This window comes from Anguilla anguilla, chromosome 5 (genome assembly GCF_013347855.1).
Source record: "Anguilla anguilla isolate fAngAng1 chromosome 5, fAngAng1.pri, whole genome shotgun sequence".
In the NCBI taxonomy this organism is placed as follows: Eukaryota; Metazoa; Chordata; class Actinopteri; order Anguilliformes; family Anguillidae; genus Anguilla; species Anguilla anguilla.
Genome location: NC_049205.1, coordinates 5,790,210 through 5,814,931, shown reverse-complemented (window position 1 = coordinate 5,814,931; position 24,722 = coordinate 5,790,210). Strand labels below are relative to the sequence as shown.

Sequence of the window (24,722 nt, the reverse complement as noted above, 5' to 3'; positions counted from 1 at the left end):
GGTGCTCTGTGGCGCGGACGCCGGCCCGTTGCCCCCGGAGACCAGAGCTCCGCCGTGCGCTGGCTCCCTGGTCGATGCCTCGTTAGCGAGACCAGGCGTCGTTTCTCACCCCCCCCCCCCCCCCCCCCCCCCCAAGCGTGGCCCTGGGACACCACAGGGGCCCCCCTGTGAAGCAGGGTTGTGTCTTTTTAGGAGGGGGAGGGGGGCAACAACCAGCCAAGTAGGGGCACTGGGGGAAAAAAAAAAAAATTCCAATATCGGCCATTTTCATTGGCTCAGAGCGCTGTCAATCAGAACCAATCTGGTGTCGGGGTGGGGGGGGGGAACACCACAGGGGTGGCTAATCACACTTATTGGGGAGGCAGTGCCCCCCAGGGACACGCCAATGTTTTGAGGAGCTTGTGTTCCAGCTGGCCAGGGGAGCAGATCTATTTCAAGGTGCACACTGTGGTTTGGACTGCCTATCCAAGGGAGACCATGTGTTTTAGGACAATGAGATAATGAGGTGTTTGTGGAGATGATGATGCTTGAAGATTAAATTACTGGTTTTTGTCAAGAAATTGAACCAGATGACCTGCCATTATTGTTTTCGCTGGTGCCAAAGTTTCAAAGTAAATGAATTACATTTCTTTTGCAGTTCATATAATTGCAGTCATCTGCCTTTTTTTGAATTTGCATTCGCATGAGGCTTGGAGACGGCGATTAAGATGTGTCTGGTTTGATCATGGTTATACACTAATTGATTTCTTGCCTGTCAACCTCAATGGAGCATAATCGCTATTTGTGTAGTGTAGTTCTTTAAACCCCACTTCAAAAATAATAAGTTCATCCATGCATGTGCGCAGCATATTTCATTTTGACTTGCCGCCCGCAAGTAATTAAAATGACAAATAGAAATTAAAACGTCTTGTTGAAATAAATTCTGGAAGATATACTGGGCGAAAGCCCAGTGTATCACGAGTTTGGGGCAGGTTTTTGAGCTAGGGCTGTTAATCTTTCTGTAGTCTCTCTATTTCAGCTGTTCTTACGTCATCATAAGGACGTTCTTCTTCCTTCTCAATGGGACCTAAGGGAACCGTGTTTATGGGTGGGGCACCTCCCCCAGTAGCCAAGGGCGACCGTAAACTGGGCACTCAACAAACCCCCTCCCTCTCTCTTTGATAGCTGGGGGGTCAGGAGTGGGGAGGCGGTCCACAGCTGTGTGTTGGCTCAACAGAGGACGTACGGTGATCAAAGTGCACTCCGAATTAATTTAACAACAAACTTTAAAAAGAGAAAAAACCAGAGACTTTTCCCCCATCGATCTCTCCAGGTTATGAACATATGGGAAATAAACATATTCAAGCATTCTGTAAATCATTTAGCAAATAACTTGCATTAATTAGCTGATGAAATGAGGTGCGGTGGGAGAGAGAGCGCCTCCTGAAGGCGAACAGGACGCAGTGCGGCTGTAGTTTCCTGCGGTGTGGGAAACGCAGCCTTCCTGTTTGCTGTGAGTGGTGTGGGGCGAAGTGAAACTGCTGTTTCTGCTGTAGCTCTGTGTGGAACGCAGCCAGGATGCCAGGGGTGTTGCTTCTGCTTGTTGCCATGGCGAGGCTTTGAGGGGTTTTTTTCTCGAGTTAATTCCCCCTAAGGCTTACCCCCACCCTCTCTCTCTATCTCTCCCTCCCTCTGTCTCTCCCTCTCTCTCTCTCTCTCCCTCCCTCTGTCTCTCCCTCTCTCTCTCTCTCTCTCTCTCTCTCCCTCTGTCTCTCCCACTCTTTCTATCTCTCCCTCCCTCTGTCTCTCCCACTCTCTCTATCTCTCTGTCTGTCTCTCTTCTCTTTCTCCCTCCCTCTGTCTCTCCCTCTCTCTCTATCTGTCTCTCTTCTCTCTCTCCCTCCCTCTGTCTCTCCCTCCCTCTCTCTCTCTCTGTCTGTCTCTCTTCTCTCTCCCACAGTCTCTTTCTCTCTCTCTCTCTGCCCCCCCCCCCCCCCCACCGCATCACAGTAATATCGGTCATATGGTCTCTCCTCTTATCAAACTAACATTTTTATTTCTCTTCCACAAGGAACATTTTTTTTGTAACTCTTCATTATACATACAGCATATCTCCCTTTCTCTCCTCTCTCACCAATTCTTTCTTTCTCTCTCCCTCCCTCCCTCTTTCATTCATTTCCTCTTCCTCTTTCGTTTCTCCCCCTTTTCTTTATCTCTGCTTTCTCTCTATTCACCTCTTTTCTCGATCCTTCCCCCTCTCATTTTTCACCCTATGGCTATTTCGTCCTTTCTTCTCCACATTACCTTAACTTTGCTAAAAGAAAAAACCAAAAAAAAAAAAAAAAAAAAAAACACAAGGCCTTTTCAGGCCATTATGTATGCTGGTGCAAGACGGTGTGCTAAATATCACTCGTTATCTTGTAAGGATTTTCTCAGTGAGCTCAAAATGTCTCTTCCCCCATTGCGCCATCATTCTGCAGCTGAGGCCATGTGTCACACTGTGCTTCTTCCTCCGATTTCAAACCCAAGCCTTGAACACTCATTGGTTTTTCAGAGAGCAGGGGCCAGCAGTCGCTGTGAGGTCACTTCCTGTTTGTCCTTGTCTCAGTCTCCGAGCCCTTATTCAAAGGAAGAGCGATGATTCATATTTGAGGAATGTTTAACTCCGCAAATATATATTTTAGTGTAGAATATAAAAGCCACATTACATCAACATCAAGCATACTAAGAAATTAGACAAAAGGCTGCAGCATGCATCCCTTGTTCCTCTTTATAAGAAAAGGCAAAGCTGGCTTAGCTGGACAGTGACAGTTGACGTGTGCTTGTCAGTTACTGCTGACAAGCAGGGAGGCTGTATTTTAAAGCACAGGCCTCTGCTCAGTTAGTGTTCAGCAGCTGAGAGAACAAGGACCCTGGGGCCCAGGCACCGCCTCAGCTTAAGTAACCATGACAGGCAGCTGTTCAGCACAGCTGTTCCTGTGTCCCGTCCCAGTGGGTGTCCCCCATCCCCCAACCCCCGGTCGGTCTCCAGTCCTCTGACATCATTCCCGCCATAGGCCTGCTGAGACTCACCATCGCAGATGTAGTATGTGTAGCTGTAGTATGCACAACTGTAGTATGTGTAGCTGCAGTATGCACCATTGTAGTATATGCAGCTGTAGTTAGCGCACCCCGCTCTAGCAGTTCCAGTAAGTGCGAATCTTGAGGTTCTGCCTGACGCAGTGAGACTCGGTTACATCACGCCTCTATGAGCGGTTTGACTGACAGACCGCTGTGCGCTTGTTACACTGGTGTCTGGGAAACGGCTGGAGGTTTGCAGCCCCGAGCACGGAGAAGAGCTCTTCAGAGGCCTATGGTTACCGAAACACATCGCACACGGCACATGACTTTTTAAAAATGTATAATGCATGTGTAAATAATATCTGTCTGGATCTAACCGGATGATTTTCTACTTTCTAGTGTAAGGCACTGTCAATAATGAGGGTCTCCGTCAGTGGTGACGCTACAGGCAAGAGACCAGGTTCACCTGTTCTAGCCAGACTGCAGTTCTGCGGACTCTTCCTGTTGTGTTGACTGTGCCAACACAATCGTAAACATCTTCTCTGGTAGAGTAACACTTTGAAAACAAAAGTAAGGCGTTGGTTCCGGACCAACTGAGCGGATACCGTTGTATCGGATTGACACACTGCGGGCCATACGCCACTGAAGAAGTGGGTACTATCACATGCGTGTCAGAAGTTAAAAACAGGATGTGGGAACCCCACCCAAAACGCTCTCATTCGTTGTAAAGTTCAAAACGTCGCAAAGCAGTTTTTATTTTGCATTCGCCCCACAACTGTTTAAAATTTAACATTAAAAAAGTAACCATATTCCTTTTAGAAAGTCAAAGATACCCAATGCCCCCGCAAGATCGCTAAAACCACAACAGAGCCGGGCAAATAGGGTGTCTGTTAAATTAATATTCTCCCCGAAAAAATATAGCTGTTGCTAAGTCTTAGAACTAACAAGGAATTCATAATCATAATATTCGTAATAAATAATTTATCTTGAATGCACATTTTGACTAATATGCTAGCAAAACTCAGTACGCCTGAAAATAACTTTCATGCTAACATTTTCGCTTACTGTGAGTTCGCATCTACTTTATCTTTGAGGCTGAATGTCTGAATAAAATATGCAAAGATACTGACTCCCTCTGGTGGCCATAGATATATAGCTTTGGCAGCTATCCACCACCTCACGAACGGCAGGTCAATGTTCAGACCAGGCGTGGAGCCAAGTTGTCTCAGTAGTCCGTCTGATAACCTTACAGTACTATGAGCCTGATCTGGTCGGCACTGTGATATGGCACAGTCCACGTAACCACAGGGATTTGCTTTGGCAGTAAACCAATGGCCAAATCTTTCGCCCTAAACAAATGTGGATGTCCGGATGAAGAAAACTTCTCACTTCATCCAGACAACCTGGTTATTTCACCAGGCCCATCTGGTCACACACTCCACGGGACTCCTATTTGAATCACGAATCCAGAGGATGCCAGCCACCGCCCAATTATTAATCGGTGGCTGTGGTCCCCCGCCCACCCACAAATCAATAGTCCTCTTTCACCCTCAGAACATTACTGAGCCTTTAAACCCTATATTATAGATAGGGGAGAGATTTAGCAGTCTAGCACCTGCCCCCCTTTCACTCATAAATAGAGTGAGGTCAAAATTCACCCTGGGGACAGTCATTCATAATTCTAAGGAACTCGTATATTTCCTGTTGTTACCATGACACTCGCGATCAGTGAACAAGCAAAGCAGTGGTGGCGACCGGCACAGCTGTCGATGTCTTGGCGATGTGTAGAACTGCAATTAAGAGGAATTTTCCCTCCTCTTTTACATTACAATCACCTGGCAGACGCTTATCCAGAGAGACAAACAGAAGTGGAGAACATCAGTGTTACACTCAGAAATACAAAAATGTGGCATCACCAAGAAGGCACAGAGGTCCGCTTTTAATCCCTAAATGTAATGTTAGCCTTGCGAACAACAACTTGTACTGAAACAAAAGAAGGCGCTGTGTTTTGATGAGTGGAATGTTTGTTTTGAGATTCATGAATTATTCCACAGAATTCAAAAGGCTGGAGAATAACTTCCATTTTGTTCATGTAGCACACAGGCTATAGCTTTAATAGCCCTTGTGTGCAGATCAGGTTTTATGATCACACTTAGAACTTTGCAGAACAGCCACTCTGGGATTCTTCGTATGATTGCGCAATGCACAAGAAATGTTCATGCATAATGAAACTGCAACATGCCATTGTATAATCAGCGACTTTCCAGAAGGCATAGGTGTTTTATGTAGTACAGTTGCTATTATTTAGAGTGGCAAATTCTTTCAGCAGAATAGATATTTATAAAGTCAGCAATTAAAATGAGTTTACATTGGAAGTATAGTTAATGTTAATGTGAGGGCAGAAAGCTTAACTAATGATTACCGGTGTTTTTGCACTTTTAAATCCATCAGGGGGATTAATGGGTTTTCTCTTTGAGGGTTTAATGGGTTTAATGAGTCTTTAGTGCACCATACAGAAATTTTCTTACGATTTCACAAAGAACTCTCCACGACCTGAGCAGAATCTAAAATTGGGCTCTTGAAAACTCATTTTTAAATGCTTTTTCCTGATGATTATGATTACAGAACCCTGCTGGAGAAGATCATTTTCTCATTACGCTCTGAGATCTTTGCGAGTATGCAATCTCACCCACAAAGCTTCTGAGGACACAAGGCAGGGCCCACTTTCAATACCGTGGAGACCAAGTCTATAGCCTATTTCACTTCCACGGGCACAAACACCTGGCTTAATTTTAATCAGTGGTACTCCAAATGGGTCGATCCAGGATTTCAAGGGCTAAGGGGGGGTCACTGCCATTAAGGCAACAAAGGGAGAGATGTTACTACACATTAGGCGGCAGTGTAGCACAGTCGGAAGGAACTGAGCTTGTAACCGACAGGTCATAGGTTTGATTCCTGAGCAAGGTACTTAACATGCAATGCTTCAGTATATATCCAGCTGTATAAATGGATTCAATGTAAAATTCTATGTAAAAGTTGTGTAAGTCTCTGGATAAGAGCATCTGCTAAATGCCTGTAATGTAGTTATGTTTACATTTCAGCATACAGCAGACCCTTGTATCCAGAGCAACTTGCAGGGATTACCGTTTTTTTTAACATACAGCACCTTTTCACAGGTGCATATTTTACTCAAGCAGTTCAGGTTAAGTACAGCACCCAGCCTGGGAATCAAATCTGCAACCTCTGAGTCTGGCACTAGGAGAGAGCAGTGCACAGTCGGCATTGGCTACAGTGAGGGCTCCGATCACAGTTTTCACAATTTATTTGGTCGGTTTCACAGACACAGATAAAGCTTAGCCGAGGACTAAATTTAGTTTTGTGCAGAGAATCCCAACTGAAAATGGACTTAGTCGAGGACTAGGCATAATCAGCATCTGTGAAACTGGCCCATTGTGTTCTTACATTAATCAGCGGCAAAGCTGTAAACGTAAACAGATGCACTTATTACGCACAGGAAGAAACCGAAAACAAACGGGGCGGACAGAACAGCACGAACTAATGATGTAGGGTATTGCTGCCCCCTTGAGTCTATTAAGTCTGTGTTTGACTTTCACGCATAGTAAAAAAAAAAAAAAAAAGCAGTCTTGTAATGAAAACTATTTTGTAGTTTTTGTAGGAATGTTGTAAGATTGCTCTTCGAGTGTAGGTACGACCAACTAGATATGATCAATAATCTTGTGCAAGCTGAGAAATGATAGGCAGCTCCTATGATTGGCTTGAAGTCCCTACTCGAATGGTCTAGTCCAATCACAGAACACATACGAATGACGTTCAGTTTATAGCACGGAAGTTGCTATTGCTTTGTAGGACTTGTAGTTTAATATTTGGCCATTCAAAGTGCTTATTCTCTGCAAATAACTCCATCTCCCAGAATTACTTTAACACTCTACTGACTGAAATTGTAAACTGACTTGAAAATGCAGAACCAAAATCGGTATCTAAGCTAAGGGAAAGGTGAGCATGTTGTTTAAGATAAATTTAGCAAACTAAATATTAAGAGAAAAGTAAGAAAAGAGGGCGTACATATGTTTCTAGTGTGCTACCTACGCTAGTTTACAATGAATGACAGTAACGAACCCACTGACAACCTAGCCAGTTAGCTAATATTTTGCTTTGGCAATACGCTCGGTTCCGTATTCAGTATTCAGTCAATATTGTAACATAGTCTATTTAGCTATGTTAGCTAGCTAACTATGCACATATACTTATGTCTGATCTATACCTGGCCATGTAATGTGTCACAAACAGTCAAATTTTTAAAAAAAAGTATGCCTAAAATTGGATGAAGCGAAAATGTTTTGCGTGATTGGCGGTCAACAGGGAACCGATACCCGACAGTATTTTTAAAAAATCTATTTTGATTAATGTGATATCACGTCGTCTTTCCCCTCACACCCAGCTATATGGACTTTCACTTAGGCACTTGCCGAGGTGTCATAAGGCAGTCAGTCCAGATCTGGACTGATCAGAAAAGTGTAAAAGGTCTGGACTCCAGATACCGATTGACTCGTGGTAAGAAGCGGAATTTTGAAATGGGCCCTTGAAATCATCAGTCTGGTAAACGTCTCCTTTATCAGCGAGAGGTGCAAGTAGAACCGCCTTGTTGATGAAAAAGACGGCTGATAATTGCCATAATTTGGTCGAGATGTGGAGATCACGCTGCATATCCCTGCAGCACCATCCCAGCTAACACAAAATGTTCTCGTATCTTTCGTATTTTATTTATTGGGTAGGGGCCGTGCACAATTAAAATACAATTGCACGAGAGTTAGCTTGCAGTCCCTGGGCAGGAAGTACAATCAAAAACAATACAAAAAAAAAAAAAACATTATGATACAATGCAATGTTAATGAATAACAATTTCACAAATATTTACAAGCAATTTTCCTGAAATGCTTTGTCAATGTTATAACATTACCGCTACATGGCAGCAACATTTTGAGAATGTTTTGTGTTAGCTGGGACGACTTTTTACACTTTTTCTGCTATCCATGCAATTGATGGCTGTGGTCAGACTAGCATATGGGGGGAGGAGTGGCAAAGCTGGGAGTGTGGGAACCAGGGCACAGAGACACAGGCTTTCATCGTGCTCTTTCCAGTCCCTGGGGGTCTGCACATCCAACCTTTAGCATCTAATGATTTTGTCAGTCAGTCCAGCCTACCTTATGTAGCCCCCTTTGACCCTTTAAGGTGTGAGATCACAAATATGTTGTTAGAATGTCCTTAACTGAGTATTCTAATGCTGATGTAACAATCACTACTGGTAATTGAAAGCACTTGAGCTCTAGAACACTGGCTTAGATTTTTTGAAAAAAAAAAAAAAAAAACATTCCAAAAAGCCTGCTCTTCAAAGGGCTAAATCAACTGTTCTGCTCTTCGGACTCCAAAAAAAAAAAGACTTCTGGACAGATGCAGGGCACACTCAAGCGTTCCTCTACTCCCTGCAGTACTGCTTCACCACGTCAATTCTAAACAAACTGGAATTTTGTCACTAGTACGAGCAACTGGGAGAGGTTCTCTCATAGGAATGAAGCGTGCGCTAAGGCGACCGGTTACCTGCAGGCACGCTCCTGCTTTTCTCAGGTTAGCCCGTTAGCTGCCTTCGGCCGCGGCATCCTGCTGATGATTAATGAGGACAAATTAGCCGTCTGTCGTGCGTCTCAGCCAACAGCGGGGCCTTACTGACGTCTTTCAGACGTGATATTTCCACAGATGTACAGGCGGTAATATTGGCCCGCCGCGGACGGCTCGTGCTTATTTTAGGATCTGAAGCGTGCCTTCCAGAAAGACGGTAATCCGTGCTGTTTAGGGTTTAGGTAAGCGACTTTGTCCGTAACATATTTTCGTATCTTGTGAAATGGCTCTGTGGTGAAATTGGGGCTTTAGTGTATCTCTGTCCCCATGGTAGCAGAAGAGCCCAATAATAGAACTCTCAAAATAAAAATAGTTTTCATGAAGATGCCAGTGTTTAAAATCTTATCAGAGCAATGTAAAATCTTGTGCCAAAAATAAAGTGAATGTACTTCTCCTTTTTTATCTTGCATTGTGATGTAGTCATTTGAAGCAAAGTTGAATTATAATTTTTTATTCACAAAACAAAACAGAGGACTGTAGAGGTGGCCATGAATGTGAAGACCACGGAGCCTAAATGGTGTATCTCCAGTCAATAACACACAGCCTCAGTCTGGCTTTGCATGCACCACTGAGGCCCTCCATGCTCCATTAACTATCTGCCATATGGGGCGTTGGAAGGGAAGGAGAAATAATGGATATTGATCGTGACAATGACATTCAAAGGGAAGAGGATATTTATTTGTAAATTTGCTTTGCCAGAGCTCTACATAGTGTTCATAGGTCTTCGTGAGCCACTTGTCACCCACATGCTAGTGCACGCACACGCACACACACACACACACACACACACACACACGCATATCCAGAATCCTCCCATCTGCCCCTTGCAGTGCTTTTTTCATCTCTGTTGGTCCTTGTCTCTAAAAACAGGGCCCTTACTCTATCTTCAGTCTTATCTGTTATCAATGTTTTTTTTTAAGGAAGATAGCCACATCCTGGAGTGTCTGCCCAATCAGAGAAGTGCCCTGTGGTGACTTTATCTCTGGAACTTCCTGTGGGACTTCCTGTGGAGTGCACTGTAAGCCAGGTAAGTGCTGACCGCTCTTTGTCCTGGACTTCAGAGCGGTTTGTTGCCAGGGCAACGCTGTTTGCTTGGCTATTGTTGTTAAGCATTATTATCCAGTGATGCTCTACTGTCCTCCTCTCACAGTGCCAGTGCCAGTCCCAGTCCCAGTGCCCGTGCTCGTGCCCAGTGCCAGTCCCAGTGCCCGTGCCAGTCCCAGTGCCTGTTCTCGTGCCCTGTGCCAGTCCCAGTCCCCAGTCCCAGTCCCGCCATGGTGCTGTGCTTCCTCATCCACACGCTGTGCCCCGTCGCTGGGCTGCCACCGGGGGGCAGCAGGGTCCTCTTCTCCCGCGTGTTTGGCCCGGAGGACGCGGCGCTGGACGGGCCCGGCCCAGAGCTGGGTCCTGAGGAGAGGCGGCTGCTGCAGAAGGAGAAGCTGGCTGTGGTAGCCAGGTGAGCCCAGCCTGGCGCTAACGCAGTGCGGCATTATGGGTACCTTCACTGAACTTGCACACGTTAACATTCAGGCCTGTTTTAGCCAAATGGGCTACATTGACATTCAGTCTTGTTTTAGCCAAATGGGCTACATTGACATTCGGTCCTGTTTTAGCCAAATGGGCTACATTAACACTGTCCTCTTTTACTAAAACTACATTAACATTCTGTTTTCTTATACCAAAACTGACGACATTAACATTTAGTCCTGTTTTAATAAAACTAACTATATTAATACTCTGTCCTGTTTTAATAAAACTGGCTACGTCAACATTCGGTCCTGTTTTGGTAAGGCTGTTTACTGGAAAAAATGTGACAGTATTCCACTTGAATTTGGCATGTTTTTTTGTTTTAATTTAGCGGAAATGAATATTAAATTAAATGGGACTCCTATGGAGAAGTAGAGTGATAGTGAATTAGATTAGAAATTGGGCACTCAGAGTGGTGGAGATGTAGACTTGTTCGGCTGCAGAAGTACAATTTCACATTTCCACAGAGAGAGAGCCAGCAAGTTATTTTAGGCCTGAAATCGAAACTTCTCAGTGATGACTTTGACATTGTTAATTAGTCACTTGATGGTGTACTAAAGTCTACTAAAGAAACAGGACTAGCCAAGGAATGGCAGCATAAGCTATAGCACAGTGCATTAGCATGGAATGAACACACAGAAGAGCACGTGTGAGCACTGGCGTATACACACATTCACATAAGTATAAATGCACTGAAAACATCTTTCACTGGCTCAGTGTGATTGCTTTCAATAGGCTTCTCTAATATGTTGAATCCTTGCAGAAGAAAATAATGAAAAAAAGAAAAACTCCCAGACACTCAGAGAAAAAGATTAAAAAGCCTTTGTTTGGCTGTATCTTGATATCATCATGTTTTTTCTATCAAGGTAGAGCCGAACAATAAAGGCTTTATAATCCTTTTATTCTGGAAATTGAGTACCTTGGAGTTTTTTTTTGTATTTCCTTGTACATGGACATGAAATCCACCAGTCAACGAGCACCTCTCCACTTTGATAATCATAAAGTAATTGATACTGTAAATTGATTTATAGCCAGGGTTGATGTTCCTTTTTTTTTTTACTTTTATGCAGAAGCCTTATTTGAAGGTTTTTTTTTGTGGGGTCTTGGTGATGTCAGGTTTTTGTTAACAGTCCCCCTGCCCCCCTGGTCCCACCCCCCGCCCCCCCCCCCCCCCCCCCAGGCAGGTACGGAGCGCGTGTGCCCTGCAGCGGGAGGCGACCGGCCGGCCGGTGGTGGAGGCGGTGCAGGGGGAGGAGTTGGCGGCCCTGCAGGAGGCGGAGGGCGGGGTCCTGCGCCTGGGGGCGGGGGACCCGTTCCCCGGGGGGGGCTGCGTGCTGTGGCTGGCGGTGCAGGCGGTGGGCTTCGCGCTGGTGTGCCACCCCCACGAGAACCTGCTGCTGGGGGAGAGCTGCCTGCGCGGCCTGGCGCGGATCTGCCTGGAGAACCTGCGCATGCTGGCGCCCGGCAACGAGGTGAGGGAGGGAGGGGCGGGGCCAGGGGGAGGGGAGGGGCGGGGCCAGGGGAGGGAAGGGGGGGTCAGGGGCAGGGAGCGGTGGGGCTACAGAGAGGCAGGGACAGGGAAGGGTGAGGCATGGGGTTATTGTGGACAGGGCCAGGCCAGGGCAGGGAGGGCTACAGAGACAGGGACAGGGGAGGGGGGCGGGGTGGGGCAGGGATAAGTTTGTGTGGGCAAGGCGAGGGTGGTAATTGTGTGATTAATGCAGATGGTTCTGGTTCTGGGGTTCTGTATAGTGTCGTTACTGCAGAGGTTCTGGTTCAGGTTCTGGGGTTCTGTAGAGTGTCGTTACTGCAGAGGTTCTGGTTCTGGTTCTGGGTTTGTGCTGACCCGAGCTGAACCGCTCTTCCTCAGGTGGTTCTGAAGAGCGACCGCATCGAGGCAGCGCTCCACCGGCTCCTCCCCCACGGCCAGCTCCTCTTCCTCAACCATCGTTTCGCCCAGATCCTGGACAAGGACCTGGCTGCCTACATGGCCAAATGAGGCCCCTCCCCCAGGCACTGGACAGGGCGGAGAGAGCTGCGATTGGTGGATCTCCATGCTGTGCGTGTTCAGCGTTTCGTGCCTTAGACGGTGCTTCTCGTTACTGTGGGGTTCCTTGCTCAGGTGGACAGAAGGAGGACTCCCTGCAATGCTCCCGGAGCACCTGACACACCTGCAGACTGCCTGGCCTGAACTGGCTCCAACCGGTCTGAACCGGTCCAGACCGGCCCCTACCCACTGACTGAACCGAGCCACAAGGTTGCCGATTATCAGTTTAGAATGTGATGTTGCAGGTAGTTTAACATGTTTGTCTCACTTAGTTAAATCCTTAAAATAAAAAATCCTCACAGTATTATGTTAGGTTATGGTCTTTCTATTGGTTTGGTTTAAGTCACCTCTGCTATGGCAGTCAGCCTGTATAACAGCATAACAACATCATAATATTCTAGAGTGGTTTTCGCTCACAGGTGAATCACAAAGGCCTTGGCTTTGGCAGGTTAAAAACAGCGTAGCAGCGACCAGCTGGAGAAAAAAAAAAACACCGGTTGTCCACTAGAGGTCAGTATTTGACCAGGCATTTCTTAGGCAGAAGCGCTGGAGCAGTGCGCGGTTTCCAGCCTGGGGGGCGCGTGATTGACAGCGAGCTGCTCTCGGCCCCGCCCCCCGTTATTCAGCTGTCCTCTGCGAGGCTCTTAGCATTCCCCCCCACGCCGCGCGCCCCCCTCGCCACTTCGCGTCCCCCGCATCCGAGGTGCTTTTTCTTCGGGGCGACGTTAAGATGCAGCCGCTCGCGGTCGTGCCGCAGGACGGACCCCGGAGACCGTCGCCGTCGCCGCCGCTGGTCTCCGCGCTCTGCAGCCCCCCCCCCCGAATACCGATGAGGACCGGGGGTAAAGCCCTGGTGCCGGCCTCGCGGACTGACGCGCGCGAAGGATAGGCCGGCCCGCCCACCGCGTCACATGCTCAGCGTCGGGCGAACGCCGCCGAGCGGCTCGTTTATTTAGCGAGAATTCGTTCAGGCGGCCGAGACGTCTGGAGGGAGTACAGCTTCTGGGGCCCTCTTTCCTTTTTTCCTGTTTGTTTTTTGGAAGCGTTGGGAGGCTGGGAGTTGAGAGACGCACGCTGAGGTCTGAGCAACTGCTGTGCTTCTGGGACGTTGAGTTTAATTGACCTTCTTTGCTCTCGTTGCTGCCTGTTCATGGTTTTGCCGTCGAACTGCAGCTCAGCAATGTGTCTCTCTCTCTCACTTCTGTAGATCTGGAAGCCCTTGTCCCCCACCCCCCTCCCCCACAGCTCTCCCCCCCCCACTACCCCCTGGCTCTCTCACCCCCCCCCCCTCCTCCGCCCCCCAGCTCTCTCACCCCACCTCCCCCCTGCTCTGAAGGACGGCCGTTTTTGAAGATATATCCGTGTTTTCCCCTCTCCCTTGTTCTTTTGGAGAGGAGACATCAAAGCGCAATCTCTCCGCTACACTCTCCGCCTCCTACTCCTTCCTGTTCGCTTCGCCTGCTGTAACGTGGACGGTCCAGCCGGCCTCATTTCAGGCGCATGATGATCAGTGCTGTCATGCTCGCTTTGGTACAAAAGTTTTACATTACATTACATTACATTTATTCGGCAGACGCTTTTATCCAAAGCAGTAAGTGCATGCCGAAGGTCATTGGAACAGCTGGAGAACGCAGGTCGGATAAGGTACAGTACTCATTTTGTTATTCATATCCACGAGCGCATTAAGTCCAGTTCGCGCAGTAAACATTACACTCTGACCTGACCTATGCTGAGTCTGACTAAATGGTTGCCAGGTGATGACGCGGGTCAGGTGACAGATTTCAGTTGCGGCTCAGGATTTTTGAAAATGTGAAATCTTTTATTGAAGCCTAGCTAAAAATCAGGCCTCAGTTTTAGCCCAAAGCTTAGTCTCATGTACTTATGTTTCCAGATACTGGAGGGTTACTGAGGTCATGGTGGTGAACTAGTCTGTGTGCGTAGAGAGACAGAGATTACTTTATTTATAAAAAAAAACTTAACCGCAACTTAATCTGTGGTAAATTAATTGGAATTATCAAGTTTAATGAAATACATGTATTTATATAACGGTTTTCACGCATCCTTGCCTGAGTGCCTTGTTTTAGGTGATGGACCGAATTTGTTCCAGGCCCTGGGCAGAGGGTGCTTACTTCTCACTCCAAATCCGATGTGTTTTTCCATCGCTGTGTTCTCATACGGTGTGACACACTGGATGGAAGCATCTGATCTGGCAGATGCAGCAGTCGGGAGGGGGGAAGAAGTGGGGGCGGGGGTGGGGGGAGGGGAGTGGGGGGGGGGGGGCGGTAAAATATCCGTCTCCGGAGATGAGGAGGGACGCGTTGATGGGCTGCGAGTCTGTGTCTGGAGCATCCTAATGACGGCTCAATCATGGCGGAACGTTCCGGAAAGACCCGCGTGATGCTTCGCGACGGGGCGGGGGTTTGGGGGGGGGGGTGGGGGAGGCTTCGTCCTGCTGAGAGCGGTGGCGGCGGTGGCGGCAAGCGGGCGGCCAATTACAGATGGCGGAGTGGGGCGAATCAGAGGCTCTTTGAAGAGCCTGCGATGGCGCCGTCCGGCTCCGCCCTTCTGGCCTCCGGACGCGCCGGTGTTCCGCCGCGCTCGACTCAACCGCACCTGGAGAGCTCGAGAATAGCCCAGAATCCAACGGGGCGCGTAGATCACGCACCAGACGGGCGGCAGACCCAGCCTGTCGTTCGCAGAAGGCGTTCCTTTCAGGAATTCCGAAGCGGCGTTCCTTCCGGATTCCAAAACGGTGTTCCTTTCAGGAATTCCAAAGCGACGTTCCTTTCAGGAATTCCAGAGAGACGTTCCTTTCGAATTCCGAAGCGTGCGGCTGTGTCACGCCTGTCTCCTCTGCATTCCCCTTCCTCCCCAGCCCTTGTGAAATGGCCACCCCGCTCCCTCGCTAACCTTTATAAATGAGGGAATGAATTACAGGTTTACAGGCAGGCGTGCGAATAAAACTGTGACCATGCTTTTCTGGTCCCTGGAGTGATGGAGGTATTAATGATGACACATCGGTGGCCGTTTCCCCCGGCCCACGCTGGAAGGCTGGGTGTGCAGTCAGTCAAGTGGCTGAGTCCTCCTAGTGCTCCAGTCACTGAAGGCTCCCTTTACGCTTCTCTTCGTATTCTATGTGTAACTCATTTCCTCATACACTGAACATATCCGTGTTATTTGATGGCGGGAACCTGGGCGTGGGCTGAATTGGTCCAGATCTGAATCTGGAGGCAGTCTGGGTTCAGATTTGAGCCTAAACGCCTGGTGAGGAGATCACGCCGGTCGAACCGCGTTCCAGATCGGGTCACAGGGTCGGGAGGGTTGTGTTTGGGGGAGCCTTACAGACGTGCCTCTGGAGAGGGAGCGCGTGCGCTCCGAGCGAGGCGCGCGGCGTTGCGTTTTTAACGGCGCGCTGGGACCCCACTCCGCCGCGAACCTCGCCCTCGCCGTTCCGGGGGGACCGGCGGCGGGAGCGCGGGGAAGGGGTGACCCCGTTAACCCCCCCACCCCTTTTCCGTGTCCCCCCCTCCTCGATGCTTCGCTCCAGGTGGCGGTGGGGGGGCGAGGGGGGAGGACGAGCGCGACCGCGACGCTGTTGGCGGTAATTACAGCGTTTATCTGGAGAGGCGCTCCAGCCCCTCATCTAATTAGAGCCAATTCTCCCGCCAGAGCCCCCCCCCCCGCTCCCCGCTCAGAGGCCATTACCGCCACGGTCGCCGCTGACAACAAGGGGTGGCTGAGGAGAGCTTTAGCAGAGACAGGGGTTAGAAGTGTGGGGGGGGGGAGGTGTGGAGTACGGTGGTGCAGTGGTTTGCACTGTTGCCTTTCAAGGATGTTTTGAGTTCTAGTCCCAGCCCGCCATTTATGTGGGCTTCCTGTGGGTACTCCGGTTTTTGACACAGACGCTGTGCTTTCCGACACAGACACGTGTACTGCACAGGGCTGGAAATGCCCGTCTGCCCGCGCAAACAACACGATAGCCCTCCTCCTGCCACTCTGTGCCCGCATCTGTGCCAGCTTAACTGGGGACTGCAGGGCAGTGGCTTGATATGGCAGGTTTTTGGAGAAAAGGGACGGTCTGTGCTCTCCAGAACTGACAGAGGGGACTGCAGTAATGAGCACACAAATATGACTGGCCTCTCCAAACGGTGACAAAACAGGGGCAAAGTGTTAAAAAAAGGAGCACCAGAAAGAGAGCTGGCATCTTGTTTCACTTCTGGGAAGGGGATGTGAACTGCAACTCCCCTGCCGTGTACCTGCAAATATCGCAGGGCCCAGTTCATCGTTGGTTCTCGCCATGGAAACAGAACGGACCCTCACGTACTGATGCAAAACCCAGACCCCCCCCCGGGCATCCGGGGAGTCATCTGGACGTTGATCACAGAGGCGCTGGATCCGGAACCTCGACCCAGATAAACTGGACCAGGAGCAGAGATTCTGCCCGGTGAATTATTCAGCAACCATCTGCCGAATTGCCCCCCCACCAGCCCCACCCCGCCTTCCCGCCCCACGTTAGGACCGGGTCGCCCTGGCGATTCGCGTTACGGCTCCCAGCCCCCCCCCCGGCCCCCCCCCGCCCCGCCCCACGTTAGGACCGGGTCGCCCTGGCGTTTCGCGTTACGGCTCCCCGCCCCCCCCCGGCCCCCCCCCCGCCCCGCCCCACGTTAGGACCGGGTCGCCCTGGCGATTCACGTTACGGCTCCCAGCCCCCCCCTCGCCAGCATCACCCTGCTGAGAGCAGGTAGGGGCGCTTCGCTCGCTCCTCGCTCGCCCCTCGCTCGGCCTCATTAAGCCTCCAGGTTTTACTGCCCGACTCTTCCGGAAAGGTCTCACGCTGCCCGTTTCACGGCGCTCAGCTGAAATCCCCCGCAAAGTCTCGATTAAACGATACATCAGGCTAATGTGGGCCTGAGACGGAGTCCGGGGTCAGAGCTAGCAGAGGCTTTAGCCTGCACGCTCGCATCGAAAGCGGCCCGCAGGGTCCTGGGTGGAGCCCCAGTCCTTTCTGTTTCAATTCCATCGACTGTCATTATTAAGTCATTTATCACAAGCCCTTTTCTTAAGATGGCATTCATTGCCAGGAACAATGTAGACTTCATTTAGAGCGGGTGCATATATTCACATTAAAATAGTATATGGTACTGTGACGGATTGGCGACCTGTGCAGGGTGTGTTCCAGCCTCTTGCCCAGTGCATGCTGGGATAGGCTCCAGATCCCCTGTGACCCTGACTGGGAATAAGCGGGTTAGATAATAGATGGATGGATGGATAATATACTATACATATGCATACAGTACTATGGGAAAAGTGGGAGTTCACACCAACAGTGATAAAATGATAAACAACAAAAAGGAAAATGTGATTTGGTTTTTTTTTAAAAATGTAATCGTTGAATGAATTTTTTATTGAAACAGCGCATTTTCCATTTGCTCTACGTGTGTTAAGCCAGCTGTTATGTTCGAATTTGGAGAAGAGAAGGATGCTCTGAGTCCTGAATTTTCAACAGGCGGTCCCTGGCCTGACTTGATGTGACTATATCTATATAGATTTGGGAAATTCTCGCAAAACTTTTTAGTAAAAAAATGACCCTTTTGAACCCGTATGATGGGGGTCCCCTGTATGCCTTTCAGCCTGCGTGGGGGTCCCGTGGATTCGGAAAAGGCTGAAAGCCCCCGCTCTGTGTGACAGAACGCGATGACTTTTTTTGGGGGAGAGATGAAGGCTTCAAACAGGGGGAAGGCTTAGCATCCACACAGGGCTCAAAGCGTGCCAAAAAAAACGGGCTTTTACTGAGAGTGTGTCTGAAGGATTGGGCGCCGACTCTGCCTTCAGGATCCGAGCTGATACCCTTCAAGAAAAAGTGCTGGATTTATAGAAGAATTTATAGAAGAAGAAAAAAAGAAAAAAAAACTTGGGTGAGTACATTTCCCACATTTTTCCTATATGTGCCACAGCTAAATCATGGCTAACTGCTTTAGGCTGTAGCTTGGAGAACAGGAGAAACTGGAGTGGTAAAATGCAATTGGAGGAGAGAAAGAAAAGAGAAAGAAAGAGAAAGGAGAGAAATAAAATAGATTGGATGCGGTCTTTAATCCCAGAACCCGTTTGCCGAAACTCAAACTCTGCTCGTCTGGTCTGGATTTACAGTCGAAGGCGGTCACGTTGTAGCTCTGGTGTCGTGGGTATCGTCCACTGCCTGACCTTCGACCTTTAACGACGCGCCACGCAGGCCCGGAGGTGCGTTTCCGTTTGCGCGCCGACCGCGAATCCGGCTATTTTACGCCGTGTTAGCGATTGATTTTTTTTTTTTAACACGCCATCGGAAGCGCCCCCTGTGGCGATTCTGATTTAACGCTGCGTCGCACTTCCTGGAAAACACCGCGCTGAAGAGCGAGTCACGGAACGTGGAGGGATCTAAAACTATTTCACGCGTTCGGTCATAAAACCCAAAAAGTGGAGGGGAATTCAAGGGGGGGGGGTGGGGGGGGTGATACGGTTTTCACAAAACTGTTTATTTGTAACCTTTGGCGCTCATCCGTCACGCCAGCCTGTTCTGTTTTTGTTAAAGCCCCGTGGAGCGTCTCTGCAGTACCTTGCGGGTTCGCTGGCCGTTACTGCCTGCTGGGGCTGGAGCGGAAGCCGCCCGGGAGGAGGTAAATCAGCCATGTTCCGTCAACACGCAGTTATTTATTTATTTTTGACACGCCTCATTAACGCACTCGGGCAAACTGCGCTACGCCCCCCCTGGGATTCCCGCGTAACGCGCAGAGCGAGTTCCGTCCTCCGCCCTGACCCCCCTCCAATTCCCCCCCCCCCCCAATTGTTGCCCCATCCCAGCACTTTTTTGGTAATTTGTATTTGTCCTAATACTGTAGCTTATTCTTCTGCCTAGTTGGCTTGGCAGAGGTTAGGTCAGAATAGTGTTCACTGTGTGAACTAAACTGTGTTCTTGGCTAGAAATAGCTGTACAAAATAAATATTGTATCTTATGGAACCTGTGTTTAGTACTTGTCTATGACCATGAAATGCACTTTCTGTACGTCGCTTTGGATAAAAGCGTCTGCCAAATAAATGTAACGTAATGTAATGCAATGATCATGCTGATGTCACCGCGTACTTTTTTAGTTTCCATAACGCTGCTGTTGTCCACGGCGACGAAGCGCTCACGCTGGTTCTGCGGTTTCCGCTTGTTGTGTATCCTTGTCAGAGGATGTTCACGAGAAAGCATATGCCCAAAGACAGAGCCCCTATCATCGGGGTATGGGCTCTGGAGTTGGTCCCGCCCCTTCGTTAATATTCATAAGATCGATGAAAATTAATTTTTGGCGTCAGCTATAGGAAGTCATAATAGGAATATAGAACAGGAAGCCGGATTTACTAAAGGTAGCTAATGCCTGAGTAAATCTGTTCCTAAATGGGTATAATCTCCATAATCTGGCATTTGTGCCGTCTTTCCTGGACTGTGATTCCCGGTAATTTCCGGGATTTACCGGCGTGTTTCACCATTCCTCCATTATCCAGCGATTTTCCTGCAAATGGCACTCGATTTGCACACAGGGAACATTTGGAATCTGGTCCCGCATATAAATAGCCAGATAGAAATGTATTTAAAAGCTTTGTTCGAAGCTTACTCATTTAGCAGGCAAATGCGTGCTCCTCATTATAATCACAGTTAAACTTTCCAGTGCATAAAATCGTTTAAAAAACGGTGTCCTTTGAGCCGCAGTATTTGAACAGCTGTGGTTAAACGGCTCAGGCTGGGTTAAAAGGGTGCTAAATGCTAATCGGACGGAGTGTAGCACAGTGGGTAAGGAACTGCGCTTGTAACCGAAAGGTCGCAGGTTCGATTCCTGGGTAAGGACACTGCCGTTGTACCCTTGAGCAAGGTACTTAACCTGCATTGCTTCAGTATATATCCAGCTGTATAAATGGATACAATGTAAAATGCTATGTAAAAAGTTGTGTAAGTCGCTCTGGATAAGAGCGTCTGCTAAATGCCTGTAATGTAATGTAATGTAATCGGCCTGGGAAGATGGTGGAACACCTTCTTAATCTACAAATGTTCAGCCACCCCCCTGCTCTCTTTCCTGCTTTTCTGACAAAACAGCTCCTACAAGTGGCAGGTAATCCTGAAGGGAGAGTTTGGCTTAAATGCATTCGCACCCCGAGTGCACTGTGGTCTATCGGATGTATGCCTGCAGTATAGAAGCTGCCATTGAACCAATAGACTGTAATTTGGAGTCATGGTTTTCCCCATCCGCTTCATGTTATAATGGACACCCATTCCCTGTTCCCAAGGCAACGGTGAACAGTAAGGCAGGTGCTACTTCAAAGCGATCCCCCTATAGGTGGCTGTTGAGGAAACGTTACATAAGTTCCAGCCGTAGTGTCACGATCGCACATTTTCTGAGCTGACTGACAGAAAAAAACATCCCTCCGCAAATTACTCGGCTCGTAACATCCTGCGAGCTCTTCTGTTATTAATTGGATGTTTGAAGACATTAATGATGTGCTGCTCTCTCTATCCGCACTGTGAACCTGTTGGGCATGATTCATCGGCTGCTTGAGATGATTACAGGGCTTCCAGAATTCCGCCTTCACGACTCTCTTCCATCCCGCCCCCCGCCATGTTGCGCAGGGGCCGCGGAGCCATTTTCCCCCACAATGCCCTGCGCTCCTTGGATCAGCGCCGCTGACCGTAACGTCCGTCTCCAGCTCCTCACGCTGAAGCGTGATCGCGGCCTATTAATGTGCAGCGGAACACCAAGGCCTCGAGTTGCCGAGCAACGGGAGTTAGACCCGAAACAGGAAGAGGAGGGCCTTCCGTCAGCAGAGTGTTTTCCTGCCTCCTGACTCGATAGTGACCCCTTCTGGTCAAACGAGCACCTGCGCTCTCTCTCTCTCCGGAGCCCCCCCCCCGCCTTCAGTGGTGCAGCCAGGTGGATTGAATGAGAAGGGGCGACAGGTCTTCCCATCCATGGAACGCGAGATCGAAATGATGTACCGACATGGACTTGTGTGCCCTTCGAGGTACAAAGCGGGTCTGAGGGAACCTGGCACCTCGTTACTAAAATACAAACCACGGGCCTCACGAACGCGTCAGGGGGCAGACAGTTCTGCAAGACTCTGTCGAATCCAGCGGAGGGCTTGCCTCAGATGTGCCGTAGGGCATTTCTGGAAAGATGTCCAACTTGGCGGAAAGGCTCAGGATCTCGGGTCGGGTCTCACCAGAGGGTCCTCGTCGGGGGAAGGAAGCAGACGGGGTTATACAAGCGTACTTTTGTCTTGCAGCTCACGAGAAGCGAGATTACTCTGTTCTAACAGGATTCCAGGCTGCTAACAGAATCCTACGGTGATACCGTTGCAATCTTGTTGAATTCTACCGCCGCCACTGGAATTTTAAATAAGAGTGTTTTTAAGGAGCAAACGGAGATGTTTAAACATGAGCAAAATAAAATGGTGCTTCTATGCATGTATATTTCCAGTTTGCAAAGATGAGATATACTACTTGTAAAAAAACAAATCTGGGGAGAACACTGTACCCTCCCACCCCCAAACCAAAGCAGCAGTATGAGATGAGAAGCAGGTACATCATGCTATTTAGTATTTATCACTTAAGAGCATATCTACACCCGTTGGGATTCTGTGGCCATTGACTGCGCTGAAATATGCATGGCTTGCCCGTCATTTTCAAACAAACCGTCAATCACCCACCTGCTTGGTAAAGGAAATGGCTGCATAACCGAGTGTGTGTGTGTGTGTGTGTGTGTGTGTGAGCGTGTGAGCAAGGTGCAGGAGGCACCTGAAGAATATTCTGACCTTAACCCAACAACACATCAGTGGGCTAATGCATATATTTGCTTGCGTGTGTCTTATCAGATGTGGTGCGGTACAAACACGGACTGACATTGTGAAATAACAGCGATCAGCTCTGTCGCATCAAAGTGCTTCTGGCTCCTGCTGGGTTCTGACACCCATCCCTAGACTCCCTAGATAGAAAAACAAGAAATGGAGAGAAAGTTAAACAAAGAAAGAATTGAAAGCACAAGGTTTGTGGCATTTATACATTCATATTTAATATATGGACATGGTGGCATATTGTGTTGTATGCACATATGAGCATATGTGCATACAACATCAGTGTTAGGATTCAGACATCATTGCTTATGATGTTTTTTCAATGACTCAAATTGCTTTTGAGTTGAAATATTGATACTTTTTGAGATGGATCTGGCACGGAAAGGCACTAATAATAATAACAACAATACCTAATATTTTATTTTATACCTAATACAAGTCTGGGACCAGATCTTTCAAAACCATGGAAACAATTGGTGCAATGATAATGTAAAGACTATTATTCTGCACACATCAACATACAATGTAGGTTTCATGAATGAAATGGCACTTTAATGCACTAAATAACTCTTCTTGTCTGTTTCTGCTTTGTAATGATAATGTACAGCATACAGCCTGTACTAAATATTTGGATAGCAGTAATGCAAACATACACCTGCTGCATATGCATTTGATAACTATTGAAAAATTTGTGGAATTATATTTTGTGCCATAATTGTGATTATTTTTTATTTCGTGAATAAGAGTTATAGATTTCAAAAAAGACTGTGGTGCAGTGGGTGTATTGTGGCAGCTTGCAGCGAATCGCTATACCGACAGACACACTGGCCTCATCTAACCTTCGCTTCTGCATCCGGAATAAGATATGCGACCCTACAGCTGAGGCGAGATGTACCAGTAACGGTCGTCGACAAAAAAATTCGAACACTCGAGATGTACGAGTATAGCTCAATCTAACGGTCTGTCTATGACTGCGCAAATAACATACCGGCATGCTTACTCACGGCCTGGTTGTCTTCATTATGGTTAACATAGCCGCAAGAGGTGCTTCATTAGCAAAGGGCAAAGGCTGGTAGAAGCGCGTGCTCATGGATGGGTGATGTCCGTGTATTAAAACTGAAGTACGGGGCAGAACGGGGCGAGTTCCCGTAGATCGATTGAGCTTTCTATTCAAAAGCGTCCCCAAGGACGTGTTGTGCCTACGCTTCCGTGAGTTCTTGCTTGGTGGAATTTTTATTTGTGGTTTCTGGGCGATCCTAAATTATTTTCGTTTTCACAGAACTCGGAGTGAAACACAGAGTGACTCTTGGGTTTCAGTTTGAATACCAGCGCACTTCGTAACCGCAGCGACACAGCCAGAGTTTCCTGCCTCGGTTCCAAGACGCGGGGGTGACGCCCCCAACACAGTCCCTACCGTAGCTACTTACGCACGGTATGTTTCGGGCCTTTAAGCTTTCCCGGAGGCTGAATGGCGTCAGCTGCCGGCCCGCGTTTGATCAGTGGGCATGACGTTCCTCGAAGCCCGCGGGGTGGAAGCTGAGAGCGACAGAGCCGGTCCGAGGCAGCGATTCCAATAAGTGCGCGGTAATCCCTCGCAAAATCTTCATATCAATCACACGGCGCGGCCCCGCGGCCCTGATGAAAGCCGTGGCGTCTGGAGCCGTGGCCGGTCTGAGGCAATTACTCCGAGCGCGGCTTTGCCGGCGATTACGCGGCTGAGGCGCGCGGCGTCCCGCGCTATCAAAAGGGACCCCAGGTAAGCCCCCTGTAATAAAGCCCCCGTAGACGGCCGCAGTTGTACGCGGCGTATTTAGTGGGCTGCGAAAAGGTTTTCATATACCCAGGGGCGCTGGCATTTTGATTGTGTTTTGGTGGTCCTTGTACTCAAAGCATGCGAAGTGGCATAACAGAATAACGCTTTTTCAGTCACCAGTAGGACATAAATTCACGTTTCCGGAAATGTTGGATGACTTAATTTAATTTAATTAAGGTAAATTTAATTAAATTAAGGATAATTTAAGTTAAAGTGTCAAATGCCATACAGATAATCCGTAGAAGGTCTGTCATTTATTCTCTTCGCCTTTTTATATTCTGAGTTTATTTCAGCCTGTTTGAAATGAACCTGTAATAGTCTCAACGATTTCCTCATCAGCCCACATTTTAATGTTTTCCTATCCGTGGAAATGCAGTCACGCTAATTTCCATAAATGACAGGTTCTGCTCGAAATGTTTGTGTGCATTTCCATGTAGGTTCACCCGATATGAGGAAATGCAGATGCTTGTAATCGGCTGTAATTAATTGAATAACAATATTTTTGGGCGCACGTCACCTTCCATTACATTGCCTTCGTCTACAGTTCTCAATGTTTATCTCGTGCTAATTATCAGTTGCACTTGTATGGTAATTTGTGTGGTTTGTATCGCATTGTGTGTGCTCATGTTTCGTAAGTACTAGGCATTTTCCATTGGGCTAATTGATCTTTGTCACGTCAGTCAGTGGTTCATATTAGTTGAAAGCTTCCGGTGAGTCGGAATACTCCAAGGAGGAAGTCCTCCA

At 48.4% G+C, this 24,722-nt stretch overlaps 1 protein-coding gene across 5 annotated transcripts; it reads left to right on the top strand.

Annotated features, from left to right (window-relative positions):
• The first annotated feature begins 6,947 nt into the window (after positions 1-6,947).
• On the top strand, positions 6,948-12,614 carry ap5s1 (adaptor related protein complex 5 subunit sigma 1). Of its 5 annotated transcripts, none has more exons than XM_035417843.1 (5): positions 6,948-7,053; positions 9,654-9,760; positions 9,927-10,189; positions 11,441-11,732; positions 12,131-12,614. In XM_035417843.1, the coding sequence occupies exons 3-5, from the start codon at positions 10,008-10,010 to the stop codon at positions 12,257-12,259; spliced, it is 603 nt and encodes a 200-aa protein (XP_035273734.1). In that variant the 5' UTR covers positions 6,948-7,053; positions 9,654-9,760; positions 9,927-10,007; the 3' UTR covers positions 12,260-12,614. The 5 variants fall into 5 exon arrangements, with proteins under 5 accessions (XP_035273734.1, XP_035273733.1, XP_035273732.1 ...); XM_035417842.1 differs by having other exon boundaries at positions 9,908-10,189; XM_035417841.1 differs by having other exon boundaries at positions 9,890-10,189.
• The last annotated feature ends 12,108 nt before the right edge of the window (positions 12,615-24,722 follow it).